Raw genomic sequence first — 22050 nt, 5'->3', positions numbered from 1 at the left:
GTTTAGATGTTCTTCAGACGACACCGGGTCTTTTTATATACACTAATTAAAAAAATAATGACAGTTTATATTTATTTAATATTTACAGTGGACCTTTTAAGAGATTACGAGCAGGCATCAGAAGAGACAGCTGTTCTGTCTCCGGGGTCCTCGTTGGTACCTTGGTGTCGGACAACAAAACGCTCTCTGGTAAACCCGAAATACTGCTAATATACTACTCTAATGTACTAATGTACTACTAATACTACTATATGTACTACTCTAATGTACTAATATACTACTAATACTACTATATGTACTAATATACTACTATATGTACTGTACTACTGTTATGTACTAATATACTACTAATACTACTATATGTACTACTCTAATGTACTAATATACTACTAATACTACTATATGTACTAATATACTACTAATACTACTATATGTACTAATATACTACTCTAATGTACAAATATACTACTACTAATATTAATAATAATAATAAATCGGATTTGTATAGAGCTTTTCTCGCACTCAAAGCGCTTCACAGAGTTAAATAAATAAATAAATAAACAAAAATAAGTGGAAAGATGATGGGAGGGGGCTGGTCTAGGAGTAGGCAGAGGAGAAGAGCGGTCTTGAGGTGGGACTGGAAGATGGTGAGGGACTGGGAGTCACGGATATGTTGGGGGAGGGAGTTCCAGAGCCTGGGAGCTGCCCTGGAAAATGCTCTGTGACCGAGATTGCAGAGTTTTGATGTGTGGGTGGAAAGGAGACCGGCTGAGGAGGATCTGAGGGAACGGGGGGGGGTTGATAGGGGGAGAGGAGGCCAGATGGGGGAGAGCTTTATAGGTGAGGACCAGGAGTTTGTAATGGATCCGGTGGGAGTTGGGGAGCCAGTGGAGTTTTTTGAGGACTGGGGTGATGTGGTGCCAAGATTTAGTGTGAGTGAGGAGACGGGCTGCTGTGTTCTGGACCAGTTGGAGTCTGTTGATGGAGGTGGTGCTGATGCCGGAGAGGAGTGAGTTGCAATAGTCGAGACGTGAGGAGATGAAGGCATGGATGAGTTGTTCGGCAGTGGGGGGTGTGAGTGAGGATCTGATCTTTGCAATATTACGGAGGTGAAAGAAGGAGGTTTTGACAATAATACGTAATATGTACTACTTTAATGTACTAATATACTACTAATACTACTATATGTACTAATATACTACTATATGTAATAATATACTACTCTTATGTACTTATATGCTACTAATACTACTATATTTACCTATATAATACTCTAATGTACTAATATACTACTATATGTACTAATATAATACTGATATACTATCTTTAATATAATGACATACTACCTTTAATGTATTAATATGCTACTCTAATGTACTAATTATACTACTATATGTGCTAATATAATACCCTAATGTACTAATATACTACTCTAATGTACTAATATACTACTAATACTACTATATGAACTAATATACTACTCTAATGTACTTAATACTACTATATGTACTAATATACTACTCTTATGTTCTGATATACTCGGAGGCACTGTCATGTTAAACTGTTTCAATACAGTTGATTTCTATCCTGCTAATCTGAGGGTATTTTATATGCAACCTAAAGACAAAGCTTGTATATTTACAACCTTTGCCAATTTTTTTATATAATCCACATTCTGCGAATGTGGATTATATGTGTGTACTATATTACTTTTTAAATCAAGCTAGCTGCGCTTCAGACCAAATATATAAAATATAAGCAGATAAATGTATAATGGAATTTATTAGAAGGAAGTATATAAACAAACTACCTGTTTGTGGTTATGTCATCTAATCCAAGGTTTATGTTAATGTCATCTAATCCCAGGTTTGTTAATGTAAACTAACCCCAGGTTTGTTAATGTCATCTCATCCCAGGTTTGTTAATGTAACCTAATCCCAGGTTTGTGTTAATCTAATCCCAGGTTTGTTTTGTTAATCTAATCCCAGGTTTGTGTTAATCTAATCCCAGGTTTGTGTTAATCTAATCCCAGGGGTGTGAGTCATGGAGGTGGCCTACGTGTGTGAGTGGGAGAAGAGACCCCAGAGCACACATTGTCCCTCGGTTCCTCTGGTCTGCTCCTGGTCCTGTAGGAACCTGGTGGCCTTCACCAGTGACCTCAAGAACCAAGAAGATGAGAAAGGTAATGCTAATGATGAAGACGATGATTATGCTAACAATAAAGACTTTGGGTATGATAACGATGAAGACGACGGGTATGATAACGATGAAGATGATGAGTAATGCTAACGATGAAGACGATGGGTATGATAACAATGAAGACGATGGGTATGATAACGATGAAGACGACGGGTATGATAACGATGAAGCCGATGAGTAATGCTAACGATGAAGACGATGGGTATGATAACGATGAAGACAATGGGTAATGATGAAGATGAATGATGTATCTATGTATCTATCTTATCTATAAATGTATTTTATGTTCTCAGACGTCAGCCATATGATCCACATCATAGACACCGACCATCCCTGGGACGTCTACTCTATTAACTCAGGGCATGCTGAGGTAATTTCCTGTCTGGAGTGGGACCGATCAGGTGAGTCACTGGTTCTGAGGAGTGTACATACCACTAGTGAGCAGGAGTGTCATACCACTAGTGAGTATGTCTGTACCACTAGTGAGTCTGTCTGTACCCCTAGTGTGTGTGTCAGTACCACTAGTGAATGTGTTAGTACCACTAGGGAGTGTGTCAGTACCACTAGTGTGTTTAGTACCACTAGGGAGTGTGTCAGTACCACGAGTCAGTGTGTCAGTACCACTAGTGTGTTTAGTACCACTAGGGAGTGTGTCAGTACCACTAGTCAGTGTGTCAGTACCACTAGTGTGTTTAGTACCACTAGGGAGTGTGTCAGTACCACTAGTGAGTGTGTTATGGCGCTTTTCCACTGGAGGGTGCGGGTCGGTTCAGTCTGCAAAGGTGCGGCACGGGTTGCATTTCCACCGCCAAAAGTGGCCGTGATCCAGACTGAGCCATATTGAGCCGTACTCGTCTTGCAGTACTCCTCCGTTGTGGTACTGAGACGCCTGAAAGAGTGCCGGCAAGTTCGAGCTACACACGGCGTCTGTTGATTGGTAGACAAAATCATCACTTCCATGCGACAGGGGGATAATAAAAAACAAACACATTACCCACAAGGTATTTCTGGACATCGGGGAAAGCTTAGTTTATTGAAGAAAATGTTGCGCAAAAGTTTGCTGTCCTTCTTAGTCGTCCTACATTGTTGGTCTTTGTTCATTGTGCGCATTCTTCTTTTTCCTTGGATTTATTAGCAGGCTACACTGTGTCGGGCTGCTATGAGATCAGAATGCTTACGTAGCTGCCGCGGCTATCGGCTTAAACCCCGCCCTACCATAAGGGTACTGTCGGCGGTGGAAACGAGAGTCGTAACTGAGCTGGGCTATATCACACCCTCACTACTGGGCTGAGGTGTGCTGGGTCCGAAGCGTACCCGCCGGTGGAAATGCGCCATTAGTACCACTAGTGAGTGTGTCAGTACCACTAGTGAGTGTCTTAGTACCACCAGTGAGTGTGTCAGTACCACTAGTGAGTATGTCAGTACCACTAGTGAGTGTCTTAGTACCACCAGTGAGTGTGTCAGTACCACTAGTGAGTATGTCAGTACCACTAGTGAGTGTCTTAGTACCACCAGTGAGTGTGTCAGTACCACTAGTGAGTGTCTTAGTACCACCAGTGAGTGTGTCAGTACCACTAGTGAGTGTCTTAGTACCACCAGTGAGTGTGTCAGTACCACTAGTGAGTGTCTTAGTACCACTAGTGAGTGTCTTAGTACCACTAGTGAGTGTCTTAGTACCACCAGTGAGTGTGTCTTAGTACCACTAGCGAGTGTCTTAGTACCACCAGTGAGTGTGTCAGTACCACTAGTGAGTGTCTTAGTACCACTAGCGAGTGTCTTAGTACCACCAGTGAGTGTGTCAGTACCACTAGTGAGTGTGTCAGTACCACTAGTGACCTGGAGTGTGGCTCCAGGCTCCAGGCTGCTGTCTGCCGACGGCGATGGGACCATTAAGTGTTGGGCGATGGCAGACCACCTGGTGAGCTCGTGGGAGTCGTCCCTGGGCAGCGCTCTGGCCGGGGAGCCCATCGTGGCCCTCTCCTGGCTGCACAACGGGGTGAAGCTGGCCCTGCACGTGGAGATGGTAACGTTGATCCAGCCGCCGCTCCACTGACGTCAGCTGGCCTCGTGCTGACCGCTTGTCTTTACACTCTAGTCCTTCTATCTTTACACTCTAGTCCTTCTGTCCGCCATGTCTTTACACTCTACTACTCTAGTCCGGCTCCACCAACTTCGGGGAGAAGTTCTCCCGGGTGAAGTTCACCCCGTCGCTGACGCTGTTCGGGGGTAAGCCGATGGAGGGCTGGCTGGCGGTCAGCATCAGCGGGCTGGTGACTGTGTCCCTGCTGAAGCCCAACGGGACGCTGCTCACTTCCAGCGAGAGCCTGTGCCGCCTACGGGGACGTGTGGCGCTGGCCGACATCGCCTTTACCGGGGGCGGGAACATCGTGGTGGCGGCCACGGACGGCTGCAGCTCCTCCCCGGTCCAGTTCTACAAGGTGAGGAGGTGGTGGTTACCATGGGGATAACCCCTCTGTGGCTAGGTGGTGGTGACCATGGGGATAACCTCTCTCTGTTGCTAGGTGGTGGTTACCATGGGGATATCCTCTCTCTGTTGCTAGGTGGTGGTGACCATGGGGATAACCTCTCTCTGTTGCTAGGTGGTTGTTACCATGGTGAATGAGAAGTGTCGCATAGACACAGAGCTGCTGCCGTCTCTCTTCATGCGCTGCACGACGGACGCGGTCCGCAGGGACAAGTACCCCACCGTCACACACCTCAAGTTCCTGACCCGGGAGAACTCTGAGCAGGTCAGACACACACACACACAACGCAACACAATGCACATGCACCTACACACACACACACACACTCTGAGTGTGTGTGTGTGTGTGTGTGTGTGTGTGTGTGTGTGTGTAGGTGCTGCTGTGTGCGTCCTGTCAGAGCGGGAGTATCGTGGAGTGCTGGTCTCTACGGAAGGAGGGACTTCCTGTCAACAACATCTTCCACCATCGCTCCCCCGTCGGTAAGGACCAGACCAGTACAGACAAGTACAGAACAGACCAGTACAGACCAGACCAGTACAGACCAGAGCCGTACAGATTAGACAAGACCAGACCAGACTTGACTAGACTAGACTAGACCAGTAAAGACCATTACAGACCAGACTAGGCTAGACTAGACCAGTAAAGACCAGACCAGTACAGTACCGACCAGACCAGACCAGAGGGTCCTAATGGGAGGCTGTTCCCAGTGGGGGAGAAGCAGCCAACCATCCTGAAGTGGCGGATCCTGTCTGCCACCAACGACCTGGAGCGAGTCTCGGCTGTGGCGCTGCCCAAGCTGCCCATCAGCATCTCCAACACCGACCTGAAGGTTGCCTCCGACACCAAGTTCTGCCCCGGCCTAGGTGGGTAATCCCCTTAACCTTAACCTTAACCTCTTTATCACCCCTTTATCTGGGGTCTGACGTCATCATCCATCCGATGCATGCCCCCCTAGTCCCCCTTAGTCCCCCACTCTCCTCAGCCCCTTAACCTTAACATCTCTATCCCACTCTCCTCAGCCCCTTAACCTTAACTCCTTTAACCCACTCTCCTCCGCCCGTATATAGATTCTTAAGTTGGCTGTTTTAAGCCGCTATAAACTTGGAATGATAAGGGCATGTCTCATGGTAAAAAATAAATCGCTATTTAAAACCACCAAGGCTAGAAGTAGCCCGACACTTCTTTAGTAGTATAATGAGGGTCTTAACATATAAAACGAGGCATTGCTAACTTTGTAAGTATACAGATTGATTATTAATAGGACCTTTTATACACATAATACCATCAGTAGTTCACATGCCGACGCCATCTTGTCTTTAAGACTCGATAAGTAGAATGGCGAACACAGAGCTTGTGTGTACAGCCCTACAGTCGTCAACAACACAGTTACTAAACATATCCCAGATCCATTTTACACCGGATTTCCCCTTTAATGATGCTCTCTGCTGGTCTCCCATGATGCTCTCTGCTGGTCTCCAATGATGCTCTCTGCTGGTCTCCCATGATGCTCTCTGCTGGTCTCCCATGATGCTCTCTGCCCCCCAGGCCTGGCACTCTCCTTCCATGACGGGAGCCTACAGATCCTCCACCGGCTGTCCCTCCACACCATGGGCGTGTTCTACGGTCCCGGGGGGGCGGCCCGGCCCGGGGACGACTCCGCCGTCAAGCGCCAGCGGACCGGGGGCCCCGCACTGCACTTCAAGGCCCTCCAGTTCTCCTGGACCTCGCTAGCGCTGGCCGGGGTGGACAACCAGGGCAAGGTGGGTCTGGAGCAGGGAGGAGGGATGATAGCATCCTTAGAACCATAGGAGGAGAGACAGCCTTTTTAGAACCATATGAGTGAAGATAGCCTCCTTAGAACCATAAGAGAAGAGACGGCCTCCTTACAACCATAGGAGTGAAGATAGCATCCTTAGAAGCATAGGAGTGAAGATAGCATCCTTAGAACCATAGGACTGAAGATGACCTGTGTTTCCTCGGCAGCTGCACATGCTCCGAGTGTCGCCCTCCATGGGCCAGCTGCTGGACATGAACACCACGCTGCGCCACCTGCTGTTCCTGCTGGAGTACTGCATGGTGACGGGCTACGACTGGTGGGACGTCCTGCTGCACGTCCAGCCGGGCATGGTCCACAGCCTGGTGGAGAAGCTGCACGAGGAGTACATGAGACAGAACCACGCTCTGCAGCAGGTAGAACCACCTAGAACCACACCTAGAACCAGGTATAACCACCTAGAACCACCTAGAACCAGGTAGAGCACCTAGAACCACCACACCTAGAACCAGGTAGGACCATGAGAACCACCACACATACAACCACGTAGAACCCAACACAGAACCATGTAGAACTATCTAACCCTCTGTTTAATACTACCTAACCCTCTCTCTGTTTAATACTACCTAACCCTCTCTCTGTTTAATACTACTATCTAACCCTCTCTCTGTGTAACACTATCTAACCCTCTCTCTGTGTAACACTATCTAACCCTCTCTGTTTAATACTATCTAACCTGCTTTGTTTAATTCTACCTAACCCTCTCTGTGTAACACTATCTAACCCTCTCTCTGTTTAATACTACCTAACCCTCTCTCTGTTTAATACTACTATCTAACCCTCTCCCTGTTTAATACTACCTAACCCTCTCTCTGTTTAATACTACTATCTAACCCTCTCTCTGTTTAATACTACCTAACCCTCTCTGTGTAACACTATCTAACCCTCTCTCTGTGTAACACTGTCTAACCCTCCAGGTTCTGGCCACGCGCATCGTGGCGGTGAAGGCGTCTCTGTGTAAGCTGTCCACGGCCACAGCCGCCCGGGCCTGTGACTTCCACGCTAAGCTGCTGCTGATGGCCATCAGCTCCACCTTCAAGTCCCTGCTCCGCCCGCACACCCTGCACAGCCCCGACAAGAGCCCTGGGGACCGGCTGGCTGAGGTCTGCTCCAAGAACACTGACACCGGTACGCACATCTATAGATATAGAGAGTGACAAGGTAGGCATGATAAATCTATAGATATAGATGGTGAGAAGGTAGGCATGGTAGATCTATAGATATAGATGGTGAGAAGGTAGGCATGGTAGATCTATAGATATAGATAGTGAGAAGGTAGACATGTTAGATATATAGATCTAGATAGTGAGAAGTGAGAAGGTAGGCATGGCAGATATATAGATATAGATAGTGAGAAGGTATTCAAAGGTATTCTCTTGGGAGATAGTAATAAGGTGGTGTCTCTAGATATTGATCAATAGTGTCTAGATATTGATCAATGGTGTCTCTAGATATCGATCAGATGGTGTCTTTAGATAATGATCAGGTTGTGTCTCTAGATATTGATAAGGTGGTGTCTCTAGATATTGATCAATGGTGTCTCTAGATATTGATCAGGTGGTGTCTCTAGATATTGATCAGGAGGTGTCTCTAGATATTGATCAGGTGGTGTCTCTAGATATTGATAAGGTGATGGTGAACCTGAAGACGGAGGAGTTTGTTCTGGATGGCCCTCCTCTCCAGTCGCTCCAGCAGCTCATCCAGTGGGTCGGAGACTTCGTCCTTTACCTGCTGGCCAACCTGCCCAACCAGGTGAGTAATGCCCTGCTAGTACCTAAGACCTGCACAGTGGGGAGGCTGCAGGGTTTAACAGTGGGGACACTGCAGGGTTTAACAGTGGGGCCACTGCAGGGTTTAACAGTAGGGAGACTGCAGGGTTTAACAGTGTTTGTGGGGACGCTGAAGGATTTAACAGTGGGGACACTGCAGGGTTTTACAGTGTGTGTGGGGACGCTGCAGGGTTTAACCCTTCTGGTTTGTCTAGGATGAAATAGAGATTTGACTATTGGTCCTGTCTCGGGTATTTGGCTCATTTCAAATCGCCCTGTCTGCTTCAGAATGGCTGTCTATTAGGGGTGTAACGATACACTAAAGTCACGGTTCGGTAGGTACCTCGGTTTTTAAGTCACAATTTCATTTTGATTTATTAATTGTATCAAACAAATGCCTTACACAAATGAAAAGACATCAAATACAATTGAGGATAAAAACACAATGAAGTCCAGGACTTATTTTCATTGTGGTCCTCAACACAAAACATCAGAACAGGACAAGACACTAACAGAGTGTGTGATAATCAATAAAAACTTAATTAAAGTATTATTTCTTTTTCAGTACGTACCGAAATGAAACGTGCATCGAACCGTTAGACCCGTACCAAAATATTTAGGTTTGAATATGCATATCGTTACACCCCTACTGTCTATGGGCATTCACAAACCTGTCCGTAAAAAAACAACCCTAAACGTTTGTTTTCAGAAATGTGCAACTCACCGAGTGGTTAGTGGTGTTCGTTGAGGTTTCAAATCAAGTATCGTAGCGAAATACAGTTTCTGTCGTGTCTTATTTGGCATTTTGTAAATCCATTGATTTCTGTTGGAAGACTCATTGCACGTTGACCGGAAACGGAAATAGGGGCTGGTTGTAGTCTGCAGGGTTTAACTGCTTCAGGGTTTAACAGTGTTTGTGGGGACGCTGCAGGGTTTAACAGTGGGAACACTGCAGGGTTTAAAAGCGTTTGTGGGGACGCTGCAGGGTTTAACAGTGTTTGTGGGGACGCTGCAGGGTTCAACGGTGTTTGTGGGGACACTGCAGGGTTTAACAGTGTTTGTGGGGATGCTGCAAGGTTTAACAGTGTTTGTGGGGACAGGGTTCGATAGTGCGTCCGGGCTTCGGGTTCCTGCGGGACGGATCTTCTCTGGGGATGCTCCGGGAGATGATGGTGATGATCAGAATCTGGGGCCTGCTGAAGCCCGGGTGTCTGCCCGTCTACACGGCCACGTCCGACAGCCAAGACAGCATGTTCCTCCTGTTCCGCCTCCTCAGCCGCCTCTGGCTCTGCTGTAAGCTCCTCCCACCTCTTTAATGCTACCATCTCAGAGGCTCAGTATACATCACACCTCTCCCTCTTTACTACTAACATCCCTGCTCTCTCTATTTTATACTACCAACTCTCTCTCTTTAATACTACCATCCCTTCTCTCTTTCTTTAATACTACCACCTCTCTCTTTAATACTACCATCCCAACTCTCTCGCTTTAATACTACCACCTCTCTCTTTAATACTACCATCCCATCTCTCTCTCTTTAATACTACTATCCCTGCACTCTCTCTTTAATATTACCACCTCTCTCTCTTTAATACTACCATCCTACCTCTCTCTCTCTCTAACACTATCTAACCCTGTCTCTCTTAACACTATCTCCCCTCCCCCCCAGCCCGTGACGACGGCCCTCCCCAGGAGCCCGACGAGGGGCTGGTTGATGAGTGCTGCCTGTTGCCCAGCCAGCTGCTGGTTCCCAGTATGGACTGGTTACCAGTCAACGATGGGGTCATCGTCAGGCTGCAGGGCAAGCTGCCGCTGCGCCTCACCTTCGGGAAGAGCTGGTCCCTGGCCGGGGGGCTAGACAGGTACATGTCTCCCATACCCTCACCTGTCTACCCTCCTCACCTATCTGACCTCCTCACCTGTCTGACCTCCTAACCTGTCTCACGTGTGTGTGTGTGTGTGTGTGTGTGTGTGTGTGTGTGTGTGTGTGTGTGTGTGTGTGTGTGTGTGTGTGTGTGTGTGTGTGTGTAGGGGTCAGGGGGTTCAGTGGATGGATAACCTGCGCTGTCTCCACCTGGGGGTCTGTCCTACGGAGGACAGCAAGGCGTGCACCAGGTGAGTCCTCCACCTGTTGCAGGGGTATAGGTGGAGATACAGGTGAGGGGACAGGTGGAGTTCAGGTGGAGATACCAATGACATTATGACTGTGACACTGGTATTTAAGGGAGTTGTACAGCTTCTACACAAATGATACCACGCCCAGAGTACAGTATTGATAGAGTAGTGATAGAGTGAATGAACTGAATGATCTGCTGAACGGTCTGCTATGTGATGAACATGGTTCTATTTGGAGCCATCGTTCCCCAGTGAAGAACGTTAATCCCCCGTTTTGTCGGTCGGTCGGTTCTCAGGTGCGGCTGTGTGACGATGCTCCGTTCGCCCAACAAAACCAACGCCATGAAGCAGTGGGAGCAGCGCTGGATAAAGAACTGTCTGTGTGGAGGACTGTGGAGAAGGATCCCCCCCACCCTGACATGAACACACCTGGACACACCTACACCTGGACGCACCTACACCTGGACACACCTAGCTACACCTGGACACACCTAGCTACACCTGGACACATCTGGACACACCTCTGTAAACCTAGCAACACCTTGGTAAACCCTCACCTAGCTACACCTGGACACAGCTACACCTGGACACACCTAGCAACACCTGGGTAAACCTTCACCTAGCTACACCTGGACACACCTGGACACACTTAGCAACACCTGGGTAAACCTTCACCTAGCTACACCTGGACACACCTGGACACACCTAGCAACACCTGGGTAAACCTTCACCTAGCTACACCTGGACACACCTAGCAACACCTGGGTAAACCTTCACCTAGCTACACCTGGACACAGCTACACCTGGACACACCTAGCAACACCTGGGTAAACCTTCACCTAGCTACACCTGGACACACCTAGCAACACCTGGGTAAACCTTCACCTAGCTACACCTGGACACACCTGGACACACAAGCAACACCTGGTTAAACCTTCACCTAGCTACACCTGGACGAGATGGAGAGAATGCTGTTTGTTGATGTAAATATTACTGTTAACCAATATTTTTCATATTCATTTCTGCCTTTTTTGTATTTTTATTAAAAGTGAATAAGAAAGACTGTTTATTCATATTGTAGTTAACCTCTCTGATTAACAGAGAGTACAAGTTGGTTCCTAACTTCTACATGTACAGCTGCGTTGTTGTAAATATATTCTACTAATATATACTAATTCTAATAATAGCCGATATATATATAAATAATATGAAACACCAAAACATATTTTTATCTACTAAAACTAGTCTAAAAGTCTAAATGTCTGAGAGGACCAGAAACAGAGAGGTCTGTATACTCTTCAATACTCTTCTATATACTCCTCTGTACTCCTCTGTACTCCCCAGTACTCCTTTCTCCTCAGTACTCCTCTATACTCTTTCTCCTCTATACTCCCCAGTACTCCTCTGTACTCCTCATTACTACTCTATACTCATCAGCAGTCCTCTATACTCCCCATTATTCCTCAGCACTCCTCTATACTCCTCAGTACTTTCTCCTCTATACTCCCCAGCAGGGGCGTTGCTAGACCTAGAGCTTTACTGGGGCACAGGCCCCCAACTCCCAATACTCAGACAAAAGTCTCTTTATGACCTTCACCTCTTTATGGCTTTCACCTTTTTATCTAAAGCAGTATTATGCAGGATGCTCCCTTTTAAGGAGAAGTTGTGCCTTAGGCTAACAAACTCTTAACAAGATGGTCTAATCTAAAATGCACATGTATACAAGCTGTGTGGAAACAAGCTGTGTGGAAACAGCACAAGTTTGGCAGAACGACAGACTAAAAAGGCAAAAAACAAGGTTTAAAACTAATAGAATTTCTGACTTAAGATGAGGTGGCTCACTGCCACCAATCAACCTGGAAAATGTTATAGAACCATCAAAGCTGTTAAACTAAATTATGGTGGCAAAGCGGTCAATAACTTGGCTTTGACTCACTTTGCACAGTTGCTCCCTTTCAATGGACTAAAGAGAAAGTTGGTGAAGCCTTCCTTGCCCCATTGTTGACCTAAGACAGGTGTGGAGCCTTCTCAAGACACTGAAAGATCACTCACAACTACAACTGTTAACAGGAATTGTGCAATCTGAATTAACTGTGTCAGTGTTGGGAACATTGTTGAATCCAGTATGTTAAAAACACCCTGTATATCCATAATTTCCTTTTTGGTGTTAAGGACGTTTTTGGCCACTAAAAAAATGATCTGCCAGACCATGAGGTGCTCTTGAGAGAAAAGAAAATCTGACTGGGGATTACAAGCCTGAACACCTCTAAGAAGACTGTTGACTGATGGAATTCGCTGCTCAATTTCACTTACCATCCTGTCCAGGCATGGTAGATACAGGTTTCTTGTGAGACATTCAATTACCCAGGTCACTCACTGCACCACATCTAGATTCCACTATATAATCATCCAAGCATTTCTGCTTCTGCCTTTGTCTGGTACATGGATCTGGAATCTGGAATTTGCTGCACAGAAGGTCTTTACTGTGTCACACAGCTAGTTACACAAACAGCTCCATTTTATTCTACAGCCTTTGCCAGGTCCACTGTTTCACTCTGGATATATTTGCGCAGATTGTCAGTCACAGACAGCAAGGTCTTAAACACCATGAGCTTATATACAGTGGATAATGTATGGATTTTAAAATGTAGCCCCACTGCATTGGCAGCCTTTATGCCAGAGAGGGATTCTAGAAGAGCAGGGTAGTTCTCCAAAACTGCATTTACAGAAGGGTTTGATATGCTGGGATTTGATATGATGGGGTTGTGCTTTGATATGCTGGGGTTTGATATGATGGGGTTGTCCTTTATACTCATAATATGGTTGTATTATTTATATTATTAGATATGTTTTATAGTTGAATGGTTTAATCCAACGGGAGATGTAGTGAAGGGACGCCGTGAGGAACGGAACTCCTTAACGGGAGACGGAGGGGAGAGCTACCGGGAGACGGAGAGGAGACAGAGGGGAGAGCTACCGGGAGACAGAGGGGAGAGCTACCGGGAGACGGAGAGGAGACAGAGGGGAGAGCTACCGGGAGACGGAGAGGAGAGCTACCGGCAGACAGAGCGGAGAGCTACCGGGAGACAGAGCGGAGGAGGAGGAGGAAGAGACGGTAACGTGGAGGTGGAGGAGATAGAGACGGTAGAGGGGAGGAGGAGGAGGGAGAGGCGGTAGAGGGGAGGAAGAGGGAGAGGCGGTTGAGGGGAGGAGGAGGAGGGAGGCGTGGGACGGACCTCCCTCTGTGACCGTGCGGGAGGCAGACGGAGGAAGCGGGAGGAGCGACGCATCATTACAGGTGAGTCCCACACTGCGGTCCCACATCTGAGAGGTAGTTATGCTACACATCTTAGTCACCAGACCGTGGTGAAGTTAGTTTGTTGTTGGATATTCGACAGATAATCGCATATTCATTTGGGGTTCATCAGCGGTTGCTGCCGGGCTTTCAGTCATTAGTCATTTCCTACAACCAAGGGACCCCCACTGGTTCCTTACTGCTTGCTTTTCACATAGGGACCGTCAATAAATGACTCCATTAATTTCCTATGGATAATGGTTCAGTTCTACTTAGTGGTACTCATTAGACACACAATATATATTTTTTCACCGACATTTTGATTAGATTTTTTAAAGAATCCTATTAATTTCCTATGGAAAATAGCTTTTTGCTCAATAGCTTCCATGGTATGTCACCAAAACACCCAAACCAATACAGAACTGTTCTACTAGGTGGTACTCATTAGACACACCCAATACGTTCTTGGGGTGTTTCAGTGCAACTGTGGAGGTGATGAAGATGAAGATGGCTCCTAAAGACGGGCTTACGCTGCTCCCCTGCTTCTACTTTGTGGAGGTGAGGAGAATACCTCTATCACCCCTCTATCACTCCTCTTCCACCCTCCATCACTCCTCTATCACCCCTATATCACTCCTCTAGCACCCCTTTATCACCCCTCTACCACTATTACTACTATATCACCCCGCAAGCACTCTATCACCCCTCTATCCGACATCTATCACTCCTCTTTCACCCCTCTATCACCTCTCTATCACCCCATATATCACCCCATATCACTCCTCTATACACCCTCTATCACCTCTCTACCACTACTCCATCACTCCTCAAGCACTCTATCACTCCTCTATCACTCCTATATCACCCCGCAAGCACTCTATCACCCCTCTATCCAACCTCTATCACCCCTCTATCACTCCTCTATCACCCCTCTATCAACCATCTATTACTCCTCTATCACCCCTCTCTCACCCCTCTATCACCCCTCTATTACTCCTCGGACATCCCTCAATCACACCTATCGCCGCTCTATCTCCTCAGTTACCTAGCAACATGTTGGCAGCATGGGTTACCTAGCAACCAGGCAGCATGGGTTACCTAGCAACATTCTGGCAGCATGGGTTACCTAGCAACATTCTGCTCCATGCTGTCCCTGTGTGCCGTTAGCTCCCCATCGTAGCGTGCTCCATGCTGTCCCTGTACCTGCTGGAGCTCCAGCCCGCCCAGGGGGGGTACCGCTGCCACCAGCCCAGCCTCAGCCTCCCTTACGTGGCCCCGGCCTCCGAGACCGTCCCTCTGCTCATGCTGCTCAGCCTCGCCTTCGCTGGACCTGCTGCCACGGTCTGGACACACAACCGACAACACACATTACACACACTAACACAACAAAACAGACATACTCAACACACAGGCAAGACGCACACAAAACAACACACACACAAGACGTATGCAACACACACACAACACACAATCAACACATAACACACACTTAACACACAACAAACACACTCAACACACACTCAACACAACACACACACACTCAACACACACCCAACACAATGCACACTGAAAACCCCTTCATTACACACTCAGCACATGGCTGATGTGTTCCTGATCATGCTGGGGGAGGGCTGTGATTGGCTGATGTGTTCCAGATCATGCTGGGGGAGGGGCTGGTCTACGCCCTCAGGAGGCGGGTCGTTGTGTGGCCGGGGGCCGAGGGGAGCGTCACCCGAGGAGACTGCACCTTCAACGCTTTCCTCAGGAGAACCGTGCTCTTCGTAGGTACAGAAACCCCTAACCCCTGACCCCTGACCCCTAACCCCTAACCCCAAACCCCTAACCCCTAACCCTTAACCCCTAACCCCTAACCCTTAACCCCAAACTGCTAACCCCAAACCCCTAACCCTTAACCCCTAACCCCAAACCCCTAACCCTTAACCCCAAACCCCTAACCCTTAACCCCTAACCCCTAACCCTTAACCCCAAACTCCTAACCCCTAACTCCTAACCCATAACCCTTTAACTCCTATCCCCTTAACCCCTAACCCTTTAACTCCTAACCCCTAAATCCTTAACCCCTAACCCTAAAGCCCTAACCCCTTAACCCCTTAACTCCTAACCCCTCACCACTAACCGGGGGTCCGTGTGTTGGGGCTGTGACCTCTGCCCTCTGACCCCCAGGGGTCCATGTGTTGGGGCTGTGACCTCTGCCCTCTGACCCCCAGGGGTCCGTGTGTTGGGGCTGTGACCTCTGCTCTCTGACCCCCAGGGGTCCATGTGTTGGGGCTGTGTGCGACGGCCCTGATCACTGATGTCATCCAGCTGTCCACCGGGTACTACGCCCCGTTCTTCCTGACGGTGTGTCAGCCCAACTACACCCTGCTCAGCGTCCCCTGTGACCTCAACCCCTTTATCCACCAGGACATCTGCTCCGGGCATGACCGGCAGGCTATCCTCACCGCCAGGTACGCTAACCCTGGTACTAACCAGTACTAACCCATTCACTACTACTACTACTAACCCTGGTACTAACCAGTACTACTAAGCAGGTGTGGGCTAGGTTAGTACTTGGATGGGAGACCAACTGGGAACACTGAGTTGCTGCTGGAAGTGGTGTCGGTTGGTGACCAGTAGGTGGCACTCTTCTCTCTGGCCAAAAATCTATCCCGATGCCCCAGTGCAGTGCCGGGGACACTGTGCTGTGGAAGGTGCCGTCCTTCGGAGGAGATGTAAAACCGAGGTCCTGACTCACTGTGGTCATAAATGATCCCAGGGAATTTATCGCAAAGAGTAGGGGATTCCCCGGTGTCCCGGCTAAAACTGCCGAGCCAGGCTCATTCAATCTGGCCCCCTAATCACCCCCCTGTATAATTGGCTGATTCATTAATTCCCTCACTCTCCACCTCAAGCTGGTGTGTGGTGAGCATTCTGGCGCCGACCATCACCAAGTGGGTGCTACACATTTGTGGTGGTTAGTGAGGCTGTAAAGCGTCTTTGAGTGTCTAGAAAAGTGCTATATAAATTCAATCAATTATTATTATTATTATTATTAACTCTCATACTAAACCAGTACTACTAACCCTCTCACTAAACTAGTACTACTAACCCTGGTACTAAACCAGTACTGCTAACCCTGTTACTAACCAGTCCTACTAACCCTGGTTCTAAACCAATACTACTAACCATAGTACTAACCAGTACTAACCCTATCACTACTACTACTACTAACCCTGGTACTAATCCAGTACTACTAACCCTGGTACTAAACCAGTACTACTAACCCTAGTACTAACCAGTACTAACCCTATCACTACTACTACTAACCCTAGTACTAACCAGTACTAACCCTATCACTACTACTACTAACCCTAGTACTAAACCAGTACTACTAACCCTGGTACTAACCAGTACTACTAACCCTCAAACTAAACCAGTACTACTAACCCTCTCACTAAACCAGTACTACTAACCCTATCACTAAACCAGTACTTACCCTAAACCAGTACTACTAACCCTATCACTAAACCAGGACTTATCCTAAACCAGTACTAACCCTCTCACTTAACCATTACTTACCCTAACCTACCCTAGCCAACCCTAACCAACCATAACCTACCCTATAACTAACCCTCTTCTGCCTACACAGGAAAACATTCCCATCCCAGCATGCAACTCTGTCAGCCTTCGCTGCTGTGTATGTTTCTGTAAGTACAACACACACACTAGACACACACACATACACACACACACACACACACACACACGCACACACACACACACACACACACACACACACACACACACACACACACACAAATCACAGACACACACACACACACACAAACCACAGACACACACACACACACCAGAGACACGCACACACACGTCTCACACACACACACACACACACACACACACACACACACACACCACAGACCCGCGCACACACACACACACACACACACACACACGCACACACACACACACACACGTCTCACACACACACACACACACACACACACACACCACAGACATACCACAGACACACACACACACACACACACACACACACACACACACACACACACACACACACACACACACACACACCACATACCACCTTTAGTCTGCATGTAGAATAACCCTCATGTAGAATATAAGAACATAACATGTGTTACCATGGATAATATAACACAACATAACATATGTTACCATGGATAATATAAAATAACATAACATGTGTTACTGTGGATAATATAACACAACATAACATATGTTAACATGGATAATATAATATAACATAACATAACTGAACTCTGCAGTCCCGCGGCTTCTGGTACCAGTGACTCTCTCCTGGTACCAGTGACTCTCTCCTGGTCCCAGCGAGCCTCTCCTGGTACCAGAGCTCTCTCCTGGTACCAGTGAGTCTCTCCTGGTCCCAGTGAGTCTCTCCTGGTACCAGTGACTCTCTCCTGGTACCAGTGAGTCTCTCCTGGTCCCAGAGTCTCTCCTGGTCCCAGTGAGTCTCTCCTGGTCCTCAGATGTACCTGGACCAGGCGGTCCCGGCGTGCCCCCGGCTGCTGAAACCGGTCCTGGTGTTGGGGTTCTGGCTGGCGGCCGGGCTGGTGGGGCTGACCCAGGTGACGCAGCACCGCAGCCACGCCCACGACGTCTGGGCCGGGGCTCTCATCGGGGCCTTCATCGCTGCCTACCTGGTAACTAACCCTCACCTGGTACAGACTAACCCTCACCTGGTAACTACTATCCCTCACCTGGTACAGACTAACCCTCACCTGGTACACTACTAACCCTCCCCTGGTCACCACTAACCCTCCCCTGGTAACCACTAACCCTCCCCTGGTACCCACTAACCCTCCCCTGATCACTACTAACCCTCCCCTCGTAACCACTAACCCTCCCCTGGTCACCACTAACCCTCCCCTGGTACCCACTAACCCTCCCCTGGTCACTACTAACCCTCCCCTCGTAACCACTAACCCTCCCCTGGTCACCACTAACCCTCCCCTGGTAACCACTAACCCTCCCCTGGTCACCACTAACCCTCCCCTGGTAACCACTAACCCTCACCTGTTACACTACTAACCCTCCCCTGGTAACCAATAACCCTCCCCTGGTCACCACTAACCCTCCCCTGGTAACCACTAACCCTCACCTGTTACACCACTAACCCTCCCCTGGTAACCAATAACCCTCCCCTGGTCACCACTAACCCTCCCCTGGTTACCACTAACCCTCTCCTGGTAACCACTAACCCTCACCTGTTACACTACTAACCCTCCCCTGGTAACCACTAACCCTCACCTGGTACCCACTAACCCTCCCCTGGTCACCTGTCTCCTGGTCCCCAGGCCTGTCATGCTGTGGATAACTTCCGGCCCCAAGAGGTGGCGGCCCCCGGGGGCCCGGCCCCCCCGTGGGCCCCCCCCGATGCCCTGAGGGCCCTCGCCGAGCGCGGCCATGACTCGGTCTACAACAAGGGCCCCGCCTCCGCCTCCCAGAGCAGCGACCAGATCTGTGGGGCCCCCCGTGGGGCGGAGGGGGCCCCGGGGCCGGGGCCTGCGGGGGAGGGGCCCGCGGGGGGTCCGAAGAGGGCCAGCATGGAGGCGGAGCTTTGCGCCCCCCGTAGCCCCATGGGCAAGGAGACCATGGTGACCTTCAGCCACACCCTGCCCTGCGCCGGCCTGGGCCCCCAGGGGCCCGCCCCGCCCCCTGGCCCCCAGGAGCCGGTGTTGACATGGCAACAGAAAGTGACGGACCGAAGAGAGGAGGGCTCTGAGGCGCCCCAGGTCCCGGTCTACCCCCCCGTGGTGAGGCCCAGGACCCCGCTCGACCCCGGGGCCCCCGCCGTGTCCCCTAAGAGCGCCCTGACGCGGGCCAAGTGGCTCGCCATCACGGAGAGGAGCCGCGCCCCCCCCGGCCCCGTGCCTGGCCCCACCCCCGGCCCTGTCCCCGGCCCCACCCCCGGCCCCGCCCCCCCACGCCTCCTGCAGGCGGCCGCCCGGTCCCGGAAGCGGGTCCGTGTGGGGGCCCCCCCCAGGCCCTCAGACTGCAGGGACCCCTGGGAGTGGAGGAGCTCAGCCAATGAGGCAGACAGCCAGCAGGCCCCGCCCCTATGCAGGGGGCCCGCCGCGGGGCCCCAGAGGACCGGCCTGCTGCTCCTGGACCCGGACCGCCCCCACCAGCCCCAGGACCACTTACCCAGGAGCCTGCAGGGGCCCGGGAGGCCCGGGGGGCCAGAGACTTGCTCAAATACTAGGATATAGAAATAGAGACCATAGATGTTATACTGGAAAGTACAAGTTCAGAAGACGATGGACATGTGCATCTCAGCAGTCTGAGGCTCTGACACTGGACCTACTGGTTACTGTCACTGGACCTACTGGTTACTGTCACTGGACCTACTTGTTACTGGACCTACTGGTCACTGGACCTACTGCTTACTGACACTGAACCTACTGGTCACTGTTACTGGATCTACTGGTTACTGACACTGGACCTACTGGTTATTGGATCTACTGGTTACTGTCACTGGACCTACTGGTTACTGTCACTGGACCTACTTGTTACTGGACCTACTGGTCACTGGACCTACTGCTTACTGACACTGAACCTACTGGTCACTGTTACTGGATCTACTGGTTACTGACATTGGACCTACTGGTTATTGGATCTACTGGTTACTGTCACTGGACCTACTGGTTACTGTCACTGGACCTACTGGTTACTGACACTGGACCTACTGGTTACTGACACTGGACCTACTGGTTACTGACACCGGACCTTCTGGTCACTGGATCTACTGGTTACTGTCACTAGACCTTCTAGTTACTGTCACTGGACCTACTGGTTACTGTCACTGGACCTACTGGTTACTGGTGTTTTAATCACTAACAACAACCGTCAGCAGTCAATGTACTATATATATATATATATATATATCAGTGTTGTGCATGAACTACTTCAAAATAACTAGTTCATTGAACAAGTTCATTTTTCTATGAACTTTGAACTGAACTTAACATATTTTTAACTAAAGAACTTGAACTTGAACTAGTTCAGATTTTGTGACATTCTGAATTGATCCTTAGGTCCAGAATACATGTTTATTAAATAGAGTTACTGCCTTAGTTGTGATGAATGAAAAAGGTGTGCAAATAATATCCACAACAATTTTGGATGGTAGTGATGGGCAGCTGATAATGGAGAGGATCCATTTTAAAAGAAAAGCACAGAAATAGACAGAAAAGAACTGTTAATGAACTGAACATGAACTAGTTCAAAACTGAATTGATGAACTATGAACGTGAATTTATTCATTTTCTTTTGTATGAACTGAACTTTGAACTTGTTCACGTGAAGTGTGAACTTGCACAACACTGATATCTATATGTCGATTTATAGATATATAGATATAGATAGATATCTATATATATATATATATATATATATAAAGATGGGTGGGAGCTTGGTTGGGGACGGGATGGGGGTCTGAAAAAACACTGCCTCAAAAGGCTATTGGCCTAAGCAAGACCAGAAGAGGAATATACTTTTCCCTGAACTTTTGAAATTATGCAAAGATTATGCAAAAACATAATTATATATTTGTGTGGCATTCAGTTCAATGCTTAAAATATATCTGTGGCATTCAGTAGGCAAATGCTGTGGTAAAGTGTGTAAAGTAAAGTGTGGTTCTTTCTGTTCAATAGATACAACTTTATCAATCCCCTGTAGGAGAAATTTGTTAATGTTTGTCAGTGGTGCAACTTGGTGGATGTTATCCTGGTAATTTCTCTGCGTGAGAAATACAGTGTCCCCCTTAGGGGCACGGTGACTCTGGCCTCCTTCTTAACATCATCACAAGAGAGAGGCCGACCCTCCCGAGAGGAAACACTGACCTGGACCAGCGCTGACCTGCTAGCCCCAGTACTGACCTGCTAGCCTCAGCATTGACCTGTTAGCCTCACTGCTAGCCTCAGCACTGACCTGCTAGCCTCAGCATTGACCTGTTAGCCTCACTGCTAGCCTCAGCACTGACCTGTTAGCCTCACTGCTAGCCTCATCACTGACCTGTTAGCCTCAGCACTGACCTGTTAGGCTCAGCACTGACCTATTAGCCTCAGTACTGACCTGTTAGCCTCAGCACTGACCTGTTAGCCTCAATACTGACCTGCACGCCTCAGCACTGACCTGTTAGCCTCACTGCTAGCCTCAGCACTGACCTGTTAGCCTCACTGCTAGCCTCAGCACTGACCTGCTAGCCTCAGCACTGATCTGCTAGCCTCAGTACTAACCTGTTAGCCTCAGCACTGACCTGCTAGCCTCACTGCT

The 22050-nt window shown here is 48.7% G+C and overlaps 1 protein-coding gene across 2 annotated transcripts; it reads left to right on the top strand.

The window, feature by feature from the left end:
- Positions 1-132: 132 nt before the first annotated feature.
- Positions 133-11423, top strand: med16 (mediator complex subunit 16). 2 transcript variants are annotated; one of them, XM_084472483.1, is made up of 16 exons: positions 133-189; positions 2033-2182; positions 2493-2600; positions 4053-4222; positions 4356-4637; positions 4800-4949; positions 5059-5164; positions 5393-5548; positions 6231-6445; positions 6669-6875; positions 7437-7647; positions 8138-8271; positions 9389-9581; positions 9958-10150; positions 10320-10403; positions 10700-11423. In XM_084472483.1, exons 2-16 carry the CDS (start codon positions 2044-2046, stop codon positions 10824-10826), a joined length of 2475 nt encoding a protein of 824 aa, XP_084328609.1. In that variant the 5' UTR covers positions 133-189; positions 2033-2043; the 3' UTR covers positions 10827-11423. The 2 variants fall into 2 exon arrangements, with proteins under 2 accessions (XP_084328609.1, XP_084328610.1); XM_084472484.1 differs by lacking the exons at positions 133-189; positions 2033-2182 and having other exon boundaries at positions 2509-2569.
- The last annotated feature ends 10627 nt before the right edge of the window (positions 11424-22050 follow it).

This window comes from Micromesistius poutassou (genome assembly GCF_964030765.1).
Source record: "Micromesistius poutassou genome assembly, chromosome: 9".
NCBI lineage: Eukaryota > Metazoa > Chordata > Actinopteri > Gadiformes > Gadidae > Micromesistius > Micromesistius poutassou.
This window is presented reverse-complemented; position numbering and strand designations above follow the sequence as displayed.